This window comes from Thamnophis sirtalis, unplaced genomic scaffold (assembly GCF_051295495.1).
Source record: "Thamnophis sirtalis isolate CommonGarterSnake01/CBP01778 unplaced genomic scaffold, rThaSir2_p1.2 scaffold_2, whole genome shotgun sequence".
NCBI lineage: Eukaryota > Metazoa > Chordata > Lepidosauria > Squamata > Natricidae > Thamnophis > Thamnophis sirtalis.
The window spans coordinates 152,247,914-152,261,719 of NW_028261382.1; the positions used below are offsets into that span (position 1 = coordinate 152,247,914).

At 38.5% G+C, this 13,806-nt stretch overlaps 1 protein-coding gene across 2 annotated transcripts in view; it reads right to left on the bottom strand.

The window, feature by feature from the left end:
• The window catches only part of DLGAP1 (DLG associated protein 1), a 296,685-nt gene that overhangs the window by 55,887 nt on the left and 226,992 nt on the right, over positions 1 to 13,806 (bottom strand). For both annotated transcript variants that reach the window (XM_087707223.1, XM_087707224.1), the window contains 2 exons: positions 8,733 to 8,910; positions 2,967 to 3,207 (listed from right to left, as the gene is read on the bottom strand). In XM_087707223.1, the coding sequence (XP_087563349.1) occupies positions 2,967 to 3,207; positions 8,733 to 8,910 (419 nt within the window). The remainder of the gene's footprint in view (positions 1 to 2,966; positions 3,208 to 8,732; positions 8,911 to 13,806) is intronic.

The following is a 13,806-nucleotide window of genomic DNA, read 5'->3' on the forward strand; positions in this document are numbered from 1 at the left end:
GTCCCACAATAAGTTGGCCATGGTGAGTTGTCCCATGGTGAATTAGCTGTGCTGAGCTGGCCATGGCAAGTTGGCTGCAGTGAGTTGGCTGTGGTGAGGTGGCCCATTGTGGCACAATGTGTGCCCATCTGCAGCACTCTCCCTGCCCTGTCTGTAGTGCACACCTACCCACAGCACATTGTTACCCACAACTCTCGTTGGCCTGCCTGAGGTCCTACCCAGCTCAGCTGCATTCCCTAGTACCCACATGCAACCCTTGCTGGTCATCCGTGCTCCCTAGTACTCATCTGCCACAACCTCCCAAAAAACTCCCATTCTTTGCCTGGGACTTCCAACTCTTTCTGCTTAACACCAAAATGGTCCTGGTGTTATGACAGCAGTTAGAACTTCTATCACTAAACAATATGATTATGTGACACTAGTGATGTGCGGTGAGGTTTATGGCTGGTGAGGCAAGCAGGCAAAAGCCGCTCTATGGTGGACACGGCGTCAGGGCTTTAAAGTCCCGGCACCGTGTCCACCATAGAGCAGGACGTGTCCCGCTGCATGGCAGGCATGGCAGCGGGACTTTAAAGCCCTGCCGCCATGTCTGCCATAGAGTGGGACGCCCTGTTCTATGGTGGACATGGCGTCAGGGTTTTAAAGTCCCGCCGCCGTGTCCGCCATACAGCAGGATGCGTCTTGCTCAATGGCGCTCATCTTCCAGACACCTGGAGCCAGGCCCGCCCAGGCCGTGGGGTGTTTGTAGGGGGAAGGTGGGATCAGAGACGTGGGAGGTGGAAGAGCCGGCAAAGGTCCTCCAGCACAGTCGAGCGAGCAACGGGCCCTTCCAAAAAGCACTAGGAGAACCCGAGGCCGGTGCTGTGTTATATTAAACAAATAAAAGTGATGGCTTCGGGAATAGGCAGATCAGCTGCTTTTATCTACGGTAGAGGCAAAAGCCGCCCTGCCACTATGTCCAAATTAAAGCCCTGGCCTGCTGCTATGTCCAAAAGCCCTGCCAGCCGCTATGTCCCACATAAAAAATAAAGTGCCAGCCCGCGCGCCAGCAGAGGCGGGTAAAACATACACACACACACAAACACACACAAACACACACAAATTACTTACAATAATACAAATTACAATTACTTACAAATTACATTAATTTTGAATTCCTACCCCCTCCCTCCGACCCACATACCTTTTCCAGCTGTGTCACAGAGGATTTCAACTCTGCTCTTGTCTGCCATGATGAAAATGTAAAAAATGTAAAAAGAAAAAGGCAAGAGCTGCTGAGGCCAGGCTGGGTTAGCTGCTGCGGGAGCCTCCAATGGATGACTCTGCTTAACTGTTTAAAAAAAGCCTCTAAAAAGTGCCCTCTACAGGAGGAGGCGAGAGAACCACGTGCCTCATCTACAGGAATTTTTCGCCTTTTAACCCTTGCTTACCTCTGCTCGAGTGATCATAAAGATAGACTAAATGAGGCACGTGTTCTCTCGCTTCATCCTGCAGAGGGCACTTTTTTAAGAGGCTTTTTTAAACAGTTAAGCACTAAGCAGTCATCCACTGTGACTCTGGCAGCAACTACCTCAGCCTTTTTCCTTTTAATTTCTTTTTCTTTTCATGATGACAGTGGTGAGGCCCTGCCTCCCCTGCCTGCACGTCACTGTGTGACACTGTGCTAAATTTATGACTATATCACTTAGTGACAGCAATCTGTCCCAATTGCTGTCATAAATCAAGAACTACATATCAAGAGCCGAGGTGGCGCAGTGGTTAAATGCAGCACTGCAGGCTACTGCTAGATCAGCAGTTCAGCGGTTCAAATCTCACCGACTCAGGGTTGACTCAGCCTTCCATCCTTCCGAGGTGGGTAAAATGAGGACCCGGATTGTTGGGGGCAATATGCTGACTCTCTATAAACCGCTTAGAGAGGGCTGAAAGCCCTATGAAGCGGTATATAAGTCTACTGCTATTGCTATATATTATCAATTTAAAAAACTACCATATTTTTTGGAATATAAGATGCACCTTTTTCCCCCTTAAAAGAGGGTGAAAATTTGGGTGCGTCTTGTACACTGAATATAGCCCCCCCCTGGCCCCCATCCTTTGGTCTCTGCCTCTCAGCAATTTACCTCTTTGCAGCAAACAGAAAAAATGGGGCTTGGGGAGGTGGCAATAGGCTATGGCAATCCCTGCAGCCTGAAACAGCTGATCATCGGGAGCCCCGTGCTAAAACTGAAATTGAAACTAAAATTTGCTATTTGCTGCAATGAGGCAAATTGCTGGAAGACAGAGGCAGATTATTTTTCTTCTAATCAGGCTAAACTGAAACAGGCTCTTTGCTGCAAGGAGGTAAGTCAATAACTATAAATGCCTATAGAATGTTAAAATTATTACTTATTTTTTAAAGACTGCTTTATTATTGTTCTAGACAACTCAACAAAATGGTTTTTAAAATAAATGCTTGATCTGAAGAGGCCTACTGCTATTGTATCTTCTTTTCAATAGCAGAGAATAATGTATACTTCCAGAAAGCCACAACAATTTTAACAGCATCTGTACAAGTATATTCTGAAATGTAACACCACAAACAGTGTATATCTTTTGTAGTGTTTGCTGTTTGGTGCCAGGAGGCAAAGTGCTGGGAGGCAGAGAGAGAATTTTTTCCTCTTGTTTTCCTCCCTAAAAGCTAGGTGCGTCTTATACTTCGGAGCATCTTATACTCCAAAAAATACAGTAATCTGTTGAGCATAAGCAGTTACAGAGTGTTCTGACTACATGCAATTATTAGCAACAATCCACAAAGGGCAGACAGACAATACAAAGTTTTAAGGAATATCTAAGGAAAATGATACAAGTGACCGTGCAGGATATGAAGGGTCATTGAATTCAAAGGACCGAGCGATCAAACATCCATTTAGATTAAACAATCCATTTAACATTCATTATTATAACTAGAGAGCAGGCCAAGGATGACTCACCAGTGCTGCTTTGGATGGTCCTCACAGTAGTGGCCGTGCGAGGTGGAGATGAGGATCTCAAAGACAGACATTCATCATCTTGGGAACAGCCTTTTTCGATTGCTCTCACGTAACTGTGGCTCCTCATGCGGAAACACCCAGGCATTGGCAGATCCAGAGCTTCTACAGCCTGAGATTCTAGTTCGCTGAATACAGACTCACAGACGGATTCAAACTGACCGTTTACTTCCATCTCACTTACCTGCAGGCAAAAAAGCACACTGCTTAATTGCAACCAATTATAGCCAATAGAAAGCGAAATTTGTAGTACTATATTATAGCAGAAAGAAGAGGGATTAAATCTTTATTTTCCCATTGTAAAGAATCACAAAGTAGAGTAAACGGTACATAAGCCATTGCCTTTTGGGTTTGTAAGTTTTTAAAGTACATAAAGATGTAAGTAAAATATGTTCATGTTCCATTACAAATAGAAATCCCTTTATTTTTCAGTTGTCTACAGCATGATGCAAACTGCCCACATTAATTACAAAATTACCAATGAAAGACATGAATCCTTAAATATGCCAAATGTTTAATGTCAAATGGCTTAAATGTACTTGATGCCAAAAAATCTACCTGGAGTTTGTTTAAAGCATGTTATCCAAGAGGATGGGAATCAATAAAATAAATGCAATTAAAGTGTAAACTGATGTAGGGAATGCATGATTACATACTAGTAAACAGTAGACAAGAAAGTGACAAAATATTAATGACAAATTACTAATGGAGTTCAATGTATTTAAAGCAAACGTTTACGGGTGGTCCTTGACTTACATTCATTCAACAGGTACAATGGGAAGTTACAATGATACTGAACCAGTGATGGCTATGAATGGTCCTTGGCGTTCTGGTTGTTTCAGACATTTCTGAGGTCCTGTGATTGCAATCAGAGTGCTTGGCAACGTGTTTCTAATTATGACTGGTTACCAAGCGTCTAATGACTGTATGATCACCATTTGCAATTTTCCATGCCAATTTCCCCTTAAAGTCAAAGATAAAAAAATAGCGGGGATAAGTCATGCCCATCCATGCATTTTCTCCTACGTCCTTTGTGCTTGTGTTGACCACTTGTGCATCCATGTACCCTACCCAATATGCGCAGTATCTTCCACGCCCATGCATTCTCTCTGAATCTATACAGTGCCTTTTGCTCCCCAATCTGGGTGTCACCTCTTGAGAGTTGCATACCTGTGCAATGAATCTTGCATGTTCTTTGCACCTTCCCTATGCCACACCTCTCACACATCTTCACTGACCCATGCAGTGCCTCTCATGCATCCTTCTTGACCCACACAATCCTTCTCACAGACCCGCCACAACTCATTGTACATCTCTCTTACATCATTCCCAACCCATAGGGCCACTTTCACATCCTCCTTGCCCCCTTATGTACCCTCCACATCATATGCCTCTCATGCACCCTCACACACCTTCCTCCACAGCCTTGCTCAGCCTCTCATTTCCTTTTAAACCTAGCAGCAGACACTTACGTGCCTAGGAGCATAGGACTTGAAACTTCCTATCAGTTTGCCTGCTGATTTTGGTTGTGGGATACTGGCAGGAAGTTGTCTTGTTTAATGATTGTAGGATTCAGTTAATAATGGCCACAAGAACTGCAGGGATTGCCATTGCTAAGCAATGAAGGTGCAGTTTACAACCACATCACTTAGCAACAGAAATTCCAGTCCCAATTGCTGTTGTTAGTTTAGAACTATCTATATGTCAATCACTCACAAAGTCTTCCACAATGGCTTTTGACTATTCTCATGACATGTATTATGCAATATATAGATTTTTATCATATTTTTTGGTATTCTTTGAAAGATCTTCATGCTGAAGATGTACCCAGATATTTCATTCTCTGTAAACTGTTTTTTTTTCATGGTAAAATTCCAATGCAAACAAAGCAATTAACAATGGCAACAATATTTAAGACAAAAACTAAAATACTTTGGCCAATGTAGGCCAGCTGTTAAGAATAATTATGGTACATCTCTTTAAGGCATTTCTCTTTGGTTTTTTATAAACTTTACTACAAGCACTGCTAGTAGTCTCTGTAGGGTCTCTACACAGAAAAAATGCAAATACTGGAAAATCATTACTAACATAATGTTTCCTACTTGTCCAAAAACTGCAGGAAAATTAGGTGCAGAATATGTTGCTTACAAAGGTTTTCTTTAAATTCTAAATGATAAAATTCTGAACATGCTGCTAAGATCCAGCAGTGAACCTCTTAAACCCTAAGTAAATTATATGCTGCAAGTTGCTACTAGTGACATAAAAGCCTATGAAACAATTGAGTTTCAAATCTAAAATAAGACTGACAGATCAGTTATATTCAAAGAAAAATAGAAGCCAACCATGTAACAAACTATTATGTCACAGTAGCCTGTTAACTTCACTATCCATCCTAAAAACTCAACAGCTTTGCTTGTGGTTTAGTGAGGAAACTATTTGTATAATATAGAAGAATCCCTGGGGTTCTCTTTATGTGGATTTTTAAAAAATGATTCCTTAATTTAAGTTTCTTTCTTTTCAAATGTTTTATGTCAGAATTTCAAGTTCTTGCCTACCACTCCAATGGTGGGTGTATTAGTAGAACTAGTTACAAATTCATCATCGTGTTGCCAGCTTGCTTAGATACAGAAAGGAACTTCTTGATTTATGGCATGCTATCCAAAATGTGCAATACAAAAATGTTTGTGATTGAATAATGGCTGAATAATGATTGAATAATGCTGGAATGGGTGGAATACACCAATATCTACGACCCTGTCTGGTGACCACCACAGTAAATGGAAGATTGCAACTTCCAATTTAAGAGAAGAAAATGATATAGAATATGAATTGAAAAAAAGGAAAGGAAAACCAATTACAATATTGTATGTTTGTATCACTAACATAAAAAGGGGAACAATGTAATACCTCTAAATGAAAAAAAAAGTCTAGAGTTTTGTGGATTAAAGCTGATTATTAAGATGTAAGTTTAATTATGAAAGAAAGGAGTAGAAATTATGTTACAAAGTATGAATTAATGCCATGTACAGTAGACTGCGTGGTGTGCATGAAAAGAGGAATCTGTAAATTGGAGTCCCTTGAATGTTTTGCTCTAGTGAATGGTGATAATGGAAAAAGCAAAGATAAATAACTAAAAATTGTGCAATAATTCTGAATGTTTAGGATCCATGGGGAAATATATTCTGCTAGGTGACATAATTGGATGGCTGGAAGACAAGACAAGAGAGAATGCTAAAAATAACTGAGCTATTTGGAGTCTAAGAATGAATAAGACTGATGATTGGTGTGTTTAGAAAAAAGTCTATTTCAAATACAAAAGCACTATCAGGCTCAGTTCATGCATATTTATGTCAAAGGAATGGATGTGAATCTTAAAAGCATGACTGATTTAATTGTTTATGATGAAAATCTGACACAATTATTAAAGAATATAATGGTTATGCAAGATGATGAATTCAGGAAAAACTGTTTTTCGGAGGTGTCATGTGGAACTTGGGGGGGAGAATGGATTATGAAAAAAAAGAAAACAAAGTTTAAAAAAAACTAGAGTGAAAATAGAACCACAGCAGGAACAAATGAGTAGAAAGTGAATCTAAGAAAAGAGAATGTGAAAGATGCATGAAAACAAGCAAAAAGAATTATGGTATGTTAAAGATGTCACACAAAGGAGTGGAATTATACTAATGGAAAGTACGTAAGTACTGGACAAAGCAAATAATATGGAATATATGCATGGATGATCTGAGTTATTTGGACATTCCCAGTTGAAACAAGCAAAAATGGCTAAGTATAACTACATACACCTGTCAATTGTTTTAAAGGACTGAGGATTATTCATGTAAGGTGAAATATAAAAATGTGATTCTAATGAAAATGGGATATTTAAGGATTGTGTATGGTAATAGAAGAATGAATTGAAGCAAGAATGGCATGATTACTGAATGAATCTGGATTAAATGCAAAAGTGAGGATCAAATTGCAAAAACAAATATATGAAGGAAATGATAAAGAGTAGAGACAAAGGCCAAGATGTTATGATTGAATGCAGTTCATGAAATCTTCCTCAAGAAAGCAGAATAATAAAGGAAAGTCAATGTGTGAGATGGTCTATGGGTTTGGTGGATGCCAAGATGGCTTGCAAGAATAAAGACATATAAAGCATGAATGGTACTGGTGTAAAGTAGATTTCGTTTATTTCCTTTTCTTATTTTTTTCTTCATATCATTAATGTCTTATTATTTTTTACTCCCATTATGTATTTGCATAAGACTGCTTACCCCCTAAAGGAATAATGGGATATACAGTAGATATAGATCTAGCTATACACATACAGTATGAGTATGAATTGTATAAATACATCAGGAAAAATTGCAGATTTTTCTTCCTTGCCACAAAAACAACATTAACGAGTGCTGGTTCATATTGAATAAATTGGTTGGGATATGATTTAGAATAGATTTCTAACCAACTAAGGACTCATTTAGGGATCTGCATTACTTGCAGAGACATCCACAAGGGACATCCACAATAAGAAGTGGGTGACAAAGAAATTGTCTTACCATTGCACCACAAGCTCTATCCACTTTATATATGTTGACCTATGAAAAATGTGGTATTTGTAGTGTGGTAGGTGATACTGTTTGTTCATTTTCACAAAAGTTTTGAATCCTGCAGATACCTCAAACTTTCGTATATATGAGCCATATATATTTCTCTACCCAGGCAATATCTGAAATAAATGGATCCAATATATCATTTCTAAAGCACACTGAAAGCATAAATCTGTATGCTTAATGTCATGCCTACATTAATTGGCTTACATGTGCAGGAATGTTTGCCAAAAATGTTAATTCAACAAATAATATGTACAATACATGAATAATTAAGGGTGTGTTATTACGTGCAAACCTATGATCTTATATTTCATGGATCAATGATGCCTACCAATTATGTATCAAAGATTAGGTATGAATTATAAGCACAATTAAAAAAAACAAGTTGGTAAAAAGCTAAACAAATAGACAGGATCTGGAGACACTTCCCATCAGGGATGCCACCTGGTTTATGGTGCAAAACCATACAAAATTTTTGCCTTGGGGATTCTATGGAGATCAGGATCTTTTAAAAATATCTCCCAAAGTGAGCCAAAGTGTACCCTTTTTTAATTGGGAAGGGGCTTAAAAGGGCCCTGTGAGCAAGTGAAACCTTGAATATATATTTAACTCTTAATATTCCCTCTTTGTCCCAGCCCATATGTGAAGTAAACACCTTGATGTACCATGCAAAAGTGGACTATTCCTTAAGTGGGTGGAAGCTGTTTAGTGGGCACTCTGCCCTTATCACAATGTTTTTCCCAAGTACTGAATAGTAATTTATATTTTCTGATATATTAGGAAAATCAAAAATACATACTCAGGAGGAATGTTTGTGTATGGTATCAACTGCCAATTTTATAGAGTACCATTTTGAGACTCTTAATTGTGTCAATGATTATTCAATAATATTACTGAATGTTAGAAACTGAATTTATATAGCTAAGGGATTTTTAATAACACAGTCATACATTTGTTTTATTGCATAATTGTCCATACAATTATGGACAATACATTAATAGAATCTATAAATTATATAGATTCTATATTAATGAGAGTTGGATGGTGGTTTTGTACTATCATTATTTTTTTAAAATTGTACAAGCATGTCACTCACCTGACTAATCGTGCTCATCGCCCTCATGTAGCTTTCATTTCGGGAACGAAACTTCGGAGAGGTAAGCAGAGCTGCAGGATCCAAGCTATCCAAACTCCTATTGATTGAAACTTCACTCACAGCCCTCAAGTAACTGTGGCTTCTGATTTGAAGTTTTGGAGAATGTTCACCGGATATCCTTAAAGGGAAAAAACAACAATAAATAAGTCACTGTGCCATATCTACATTTCATCTCTAATAATTAAGGACAATATTATGTACCACAGCAAAATAACCACCAAAATATTCACACACACACACAAAATCCACCTAGTGACCCATAGTCATATATAAACATGGCTCTCAACCTCCAGAAAGGGAACTGTTCCTATTAATTTGTTCAAATAATTTTTTGCCTTTCTTATCAACAATTGTTAAGTGTGGTGTGTTTTGCAGTAGGTGCCTGTCTGTTTGAATTCTAAAGTCTCAGAGCACTTTGGTTTCTTCATTTTCTAATACTTTCTCTTTTTTATGGTCTCGCCAGTTCTTGCTTGCACACAAATAGTATTTCTTGCAGATCTTCCAATGCCCTATTGTTGTTACTTTATTCTGCTATTCTTTACAGTCAGTCTGTGCAATCTCCTTGAGTAGCTAATTAGGTGATCCACTGTTTCTTCAGCTTCTTTGTGGAGGCACCCCTTGCTGTCTGTTGCTGTCTTCTCAATTCTGGCTTTGTATGCATTTGTACAGCCGGAATTAGCCTATCTCTTTCTTCAACTTTCCTGTTCTTAGCCATTGCCAGGACTTGTTATTATCTGCTGTTTTTTTTTAATGTACTGGTGATGTTAGCTTCAATTCATCTTTTTCACGATTCTTTTAGATATTCTCCCAATGCCTTTTTTTCTTTTTCAACCATCTGATATATTTGGAATATTTCATGCCTAAATATTTTCCCTGGTAAGTAGAGTCTGTCAATGTCACTGAAAGGATGAAGAATAATGATTCATTGTCATTACTTCTCTAGTCTTCCTATCCAGAGCTTTTAGTTCTACTTGAGTCCAATCCACAATTCCAGTTGTGTATCTAATGACTGGAATTGTCCAAGTGTTAATTGCCTTGATGGCATTTCCTCCACTGACTTTGGATTGCAAGATCTTCTTCATACCCTCGATGTATTCACTTCTAAACTTTTTATTCATTTCAATGTGCTTGAAGCTGTCAGTTTGAAGGATGGCCAGGTATTTGTACTGATCACCTTCATCTAGACTCTTGATGTTGTCTCCATAGGGCATATTGATTCCTTCAGTTTTCACTATTTTCTCCCATTGGATGGTGAGCATGGAACATTTGTTTAGTCCAAATTCAGTTCAATAGGATTGCAACTTGGATTTGAATTCTTTACTGAAGAACGCACATTATTCAGTAGGCTTTAAAAAATGCTTTTCCAAAATGGATTTGCTAGTCGCCTCTTTATTATGGCATGATTGAAGCAGGGATTTTCTGTTATAAAAATGAGGGTTAATTTTACCGAAAAGCACCTACAGAGATTTGTGTTGCCCTGTATATATCTAACAAATCTGCTGTTTTGACAGCCTGATGACAGCCTTATATAATACAATCTGATATAACCCAATGTATTTGAAATAATCTGTTGTTTAATAATGGATGATGTAAACTTACATGAACTACAAAAGCCTAGAAGAAAAACTAGAATGATTTCAATAGTTTATTTTTTTTACTGATTCTCATTTATCTTGTGTCAGCCACATAAAATCATTCTAAGAACTATCATTTTAATCAAGCTGTAGTATAGATTGAAATATATAGTCTTTAAACAGAGAGGGAGGGAGGGAGGGAGGGAGGGAGGGAGGGAGGGAGGGAGGGAGGGAGGGAGAGAGAGAGAGAGAGAGAGAGAGAGAGAGAGAGAGAGAGAGAGAGAGAGAGAGAGAGAGAGAGAGAGAGAGAGAGAGAGAGAGAGAGAGAGAGAGATTTAAGGCACCTTAATGTAAATAGGCAATTTCAAATACTGGTTTAGTTTGAAACCAGTTTTTTCCATATTCAATTCACATATTTTTCAAATGAATGTACATACTAATTGTACATTTTAAAATATGCATGCTAATCAGCAACTATCATGAATAGAAAAAACTTTCAGTTGACAACCTTTTCAAAATAATTGATCATTTAGTTCATTTGTCTCTAGTGCTATATAATTTTACTTAGATGAGAAAGAAAGGAGAAATTAATGCATTTCTGTGAGCTCTTTCGGTACAAGGATTTTAAAAGTAAAGATAGGAATTCTAAATATGATAAAAGTGCTTTGCATTTTGAGGGGGATGTCAGGCTATACATTCTGTTAATATTATTGTGCAGTGCTCCATTTTTGGTTTTTAATCAAAAGGACAATTCAAATTTAAACTAGAGCAATCAATATGGGGAGAATAAGTTTAATTCTGTTCTCTACGAATTATGCATACCTCAGAAACATAAAAAAAAGAAACTTAAAATACTGCATGAAAAAGGGCAAAGAATTTATAAACTGACTTAAAAACAGAATAGTGGAAACTACAGTGTTTCTGTGAAAATAAGTCCCGGTCTTATTTTGGGGGAATGTCTTATTTTGCAGCTCCCGCCTGCTCCCTCCCCCCATCTGCTTGCCCGTGGCCGCAACAGCTTACAGGGCTTCCCAGGGCAGACATACCTTTCACCTAGATGGAGAAATGAAGCTTTGTCTGCTTGCAAATGGGACACTTTGAAATGGAGCCAAGCCCATTAGGATCGCCTGCCTCCTCCCATGCCTCCGCCTCCGCCTGGATCCATAGTGCACTTTTCGCTCAGAGGGAGCCGAAGCTTTGTCTGCTTGAAAATAGCTTGAAAATAGCGAATTGCTCCATTTCAAAGCTTCCCATTTGCAAGCAGACGAAGCTTTGAGTCTCCCTCATTTCTCCATCTGAGCGAAAAGTGTTTGGGCACTTATGGGGCACTTGGGAACAGAGTGATTCGCTCTGTTTCAAAGCGCCCCATTTGCAAGCAGACAAAGCTTCATTTCCCACTGGGCAAAAACTGCGCGGCGGAGCCAGAGGCATTGGGGGGGGGGGGAGGCAGACGATTCCAATGCTCTGCCCATTTCAACTCTCAGCTTGCCTGCTGCTGTGCCTGATAGGCACCAGCATGGGGGGTTTGGATTGCCTGTATACCCGCCAACTCTGTCTCCATTCTCAAACTTATCTCCATTACATCAAGGGTCCGGCTGCTGCCAGACACTGTCGGCCCCTGTGTGCTCACCACCCCTTGTGCTGGCCACACCCATCAGGACTTATTTTTTGGGATGGATCTTATTTTCTGGGAAACACGGTACATGCTACATAATTAATATGTATGTGTGTGTCAAACAACTTCCAACATGCACTGAAGTATGTGCCTTTTCTGTATAAAAGTTTTAAAACAATCAGCTTATAAAATATAAACTAATAATATATAAGATACTATCTACTGATCTTAGAATAAATATTACTTACGGTAGGAAAAGTTCAGTAAAGAATGCAAAGATTTTTTTTAATGTTAGGCTGATCTCAGAAATTAGGCAGGTTTTTTCTGAACGGGATTTATGCACAAGAAATCTATTATAGTTTATATTTAAGAAATACATATTGGTGCAAATTTTGTCCTCATGCTAACTTTAATTTCAGGAATATTTAAATAAGTATGCTTTAAAAGATGGAAATGAGATTATGCCAGATGAATTCACATGAATTCTGCACTTAGCCCTGGGAGTTCCAGCAATCCTGTTTGCAGTCATTATAAGTAAATCACCCAGAATCATTAAACAAGATATCACATAACCAGGATTTGCATCAACTTGCCAGCTCCTCCACTGACTTTGCTGTCAGAAACTGGCTGGGAAGGCTTCAAATGGCAATCACATAATCTTGGGAAGGTTTCTGACAACTTTCTGCAGCCAGCTCATCTCATCATGGCCAAATTGTCACAGCCAACTTGCCGCAGGACAACTTGCCACAGGACACGAATTACACTAATATAGAAGAAATAACCCTATAGAATCATTAAAGAAAGGATGCCAAAGGAGGGACAAAATAAAATGTGAATGACAAAAATTAAAATAATTTTTAAATTATTTTAAATAGTTAAACTGAATTGTTGAATTATCCCACAGCAAGTTGTTCCATGGCGAGTTGGCTACAGCAAATGGTCCCTTGATGAGTTGGCCATGGCAAGTTGACAGTGGCAATTTGGCTGTAACGATTTGGCTGTGGAGAGTTGTCCCATTTCGATCTTGGGATGCTACAACCACTGTAAATATGCAAAACCTGTCAAATACCAAGTGCAAGTGCGAGGACTGATCATGTAACTTTTTTAGCATTGTTATAACTTTGAAATCATTGCCATGGTTATTAAGTGAGGACTACTGTAATACCATTAGAAGCATCTTAATCAAGTAGGATACTCTGCTTAAAAAGTTCTAATGCGAGAGCTTTCTTTGATGTGCGATAAATCAAAGGCTTTAACATGCTTAGATATTCATTGAAGTCCCAAGCTATGTTTCGCTCAAAAAGAGTTAGTGACTGTGAGAAAAAGCCTTTTCTCTTTCTCTGAAATGAATTTCTTCTTTTTACTGAGAAATTAACAAGTTACAAAGTTCTGGAAACAAAAGAAAGGATGCTGATTATGTTCAATTATGAAAGATATGGGGGAAAAAAACACTGAGGGAAGAAACTGTAAACACATCCTTGATTAAGGAAAACCAAGGAGCCATTCCATGTTTTGATTCTATCATCATTCTAAAATATGGGTTGAACTGATTTCTGAAGTAGCTATTTGATGTTAAATCATTTTGCTTAAAATGATGATGTGGCAATTGCACATGTGGTGTTGAACCCCAAGAGGTAACAGCTACGAATATGTATCTGCATAAATCCTACTGTGGATGTCCTTTATGGAAGCTAATTACAAACACATTGTCTAGAAGTACCAAAAAAAAGAAAGCTGTCTTTGAAACAGGAACATCACACTTTTCTCTAACCTTTAAAAGCTGCTCTGTCTTCCCTCAGTGGAATTGTGAGGTCCCATCTGTTCA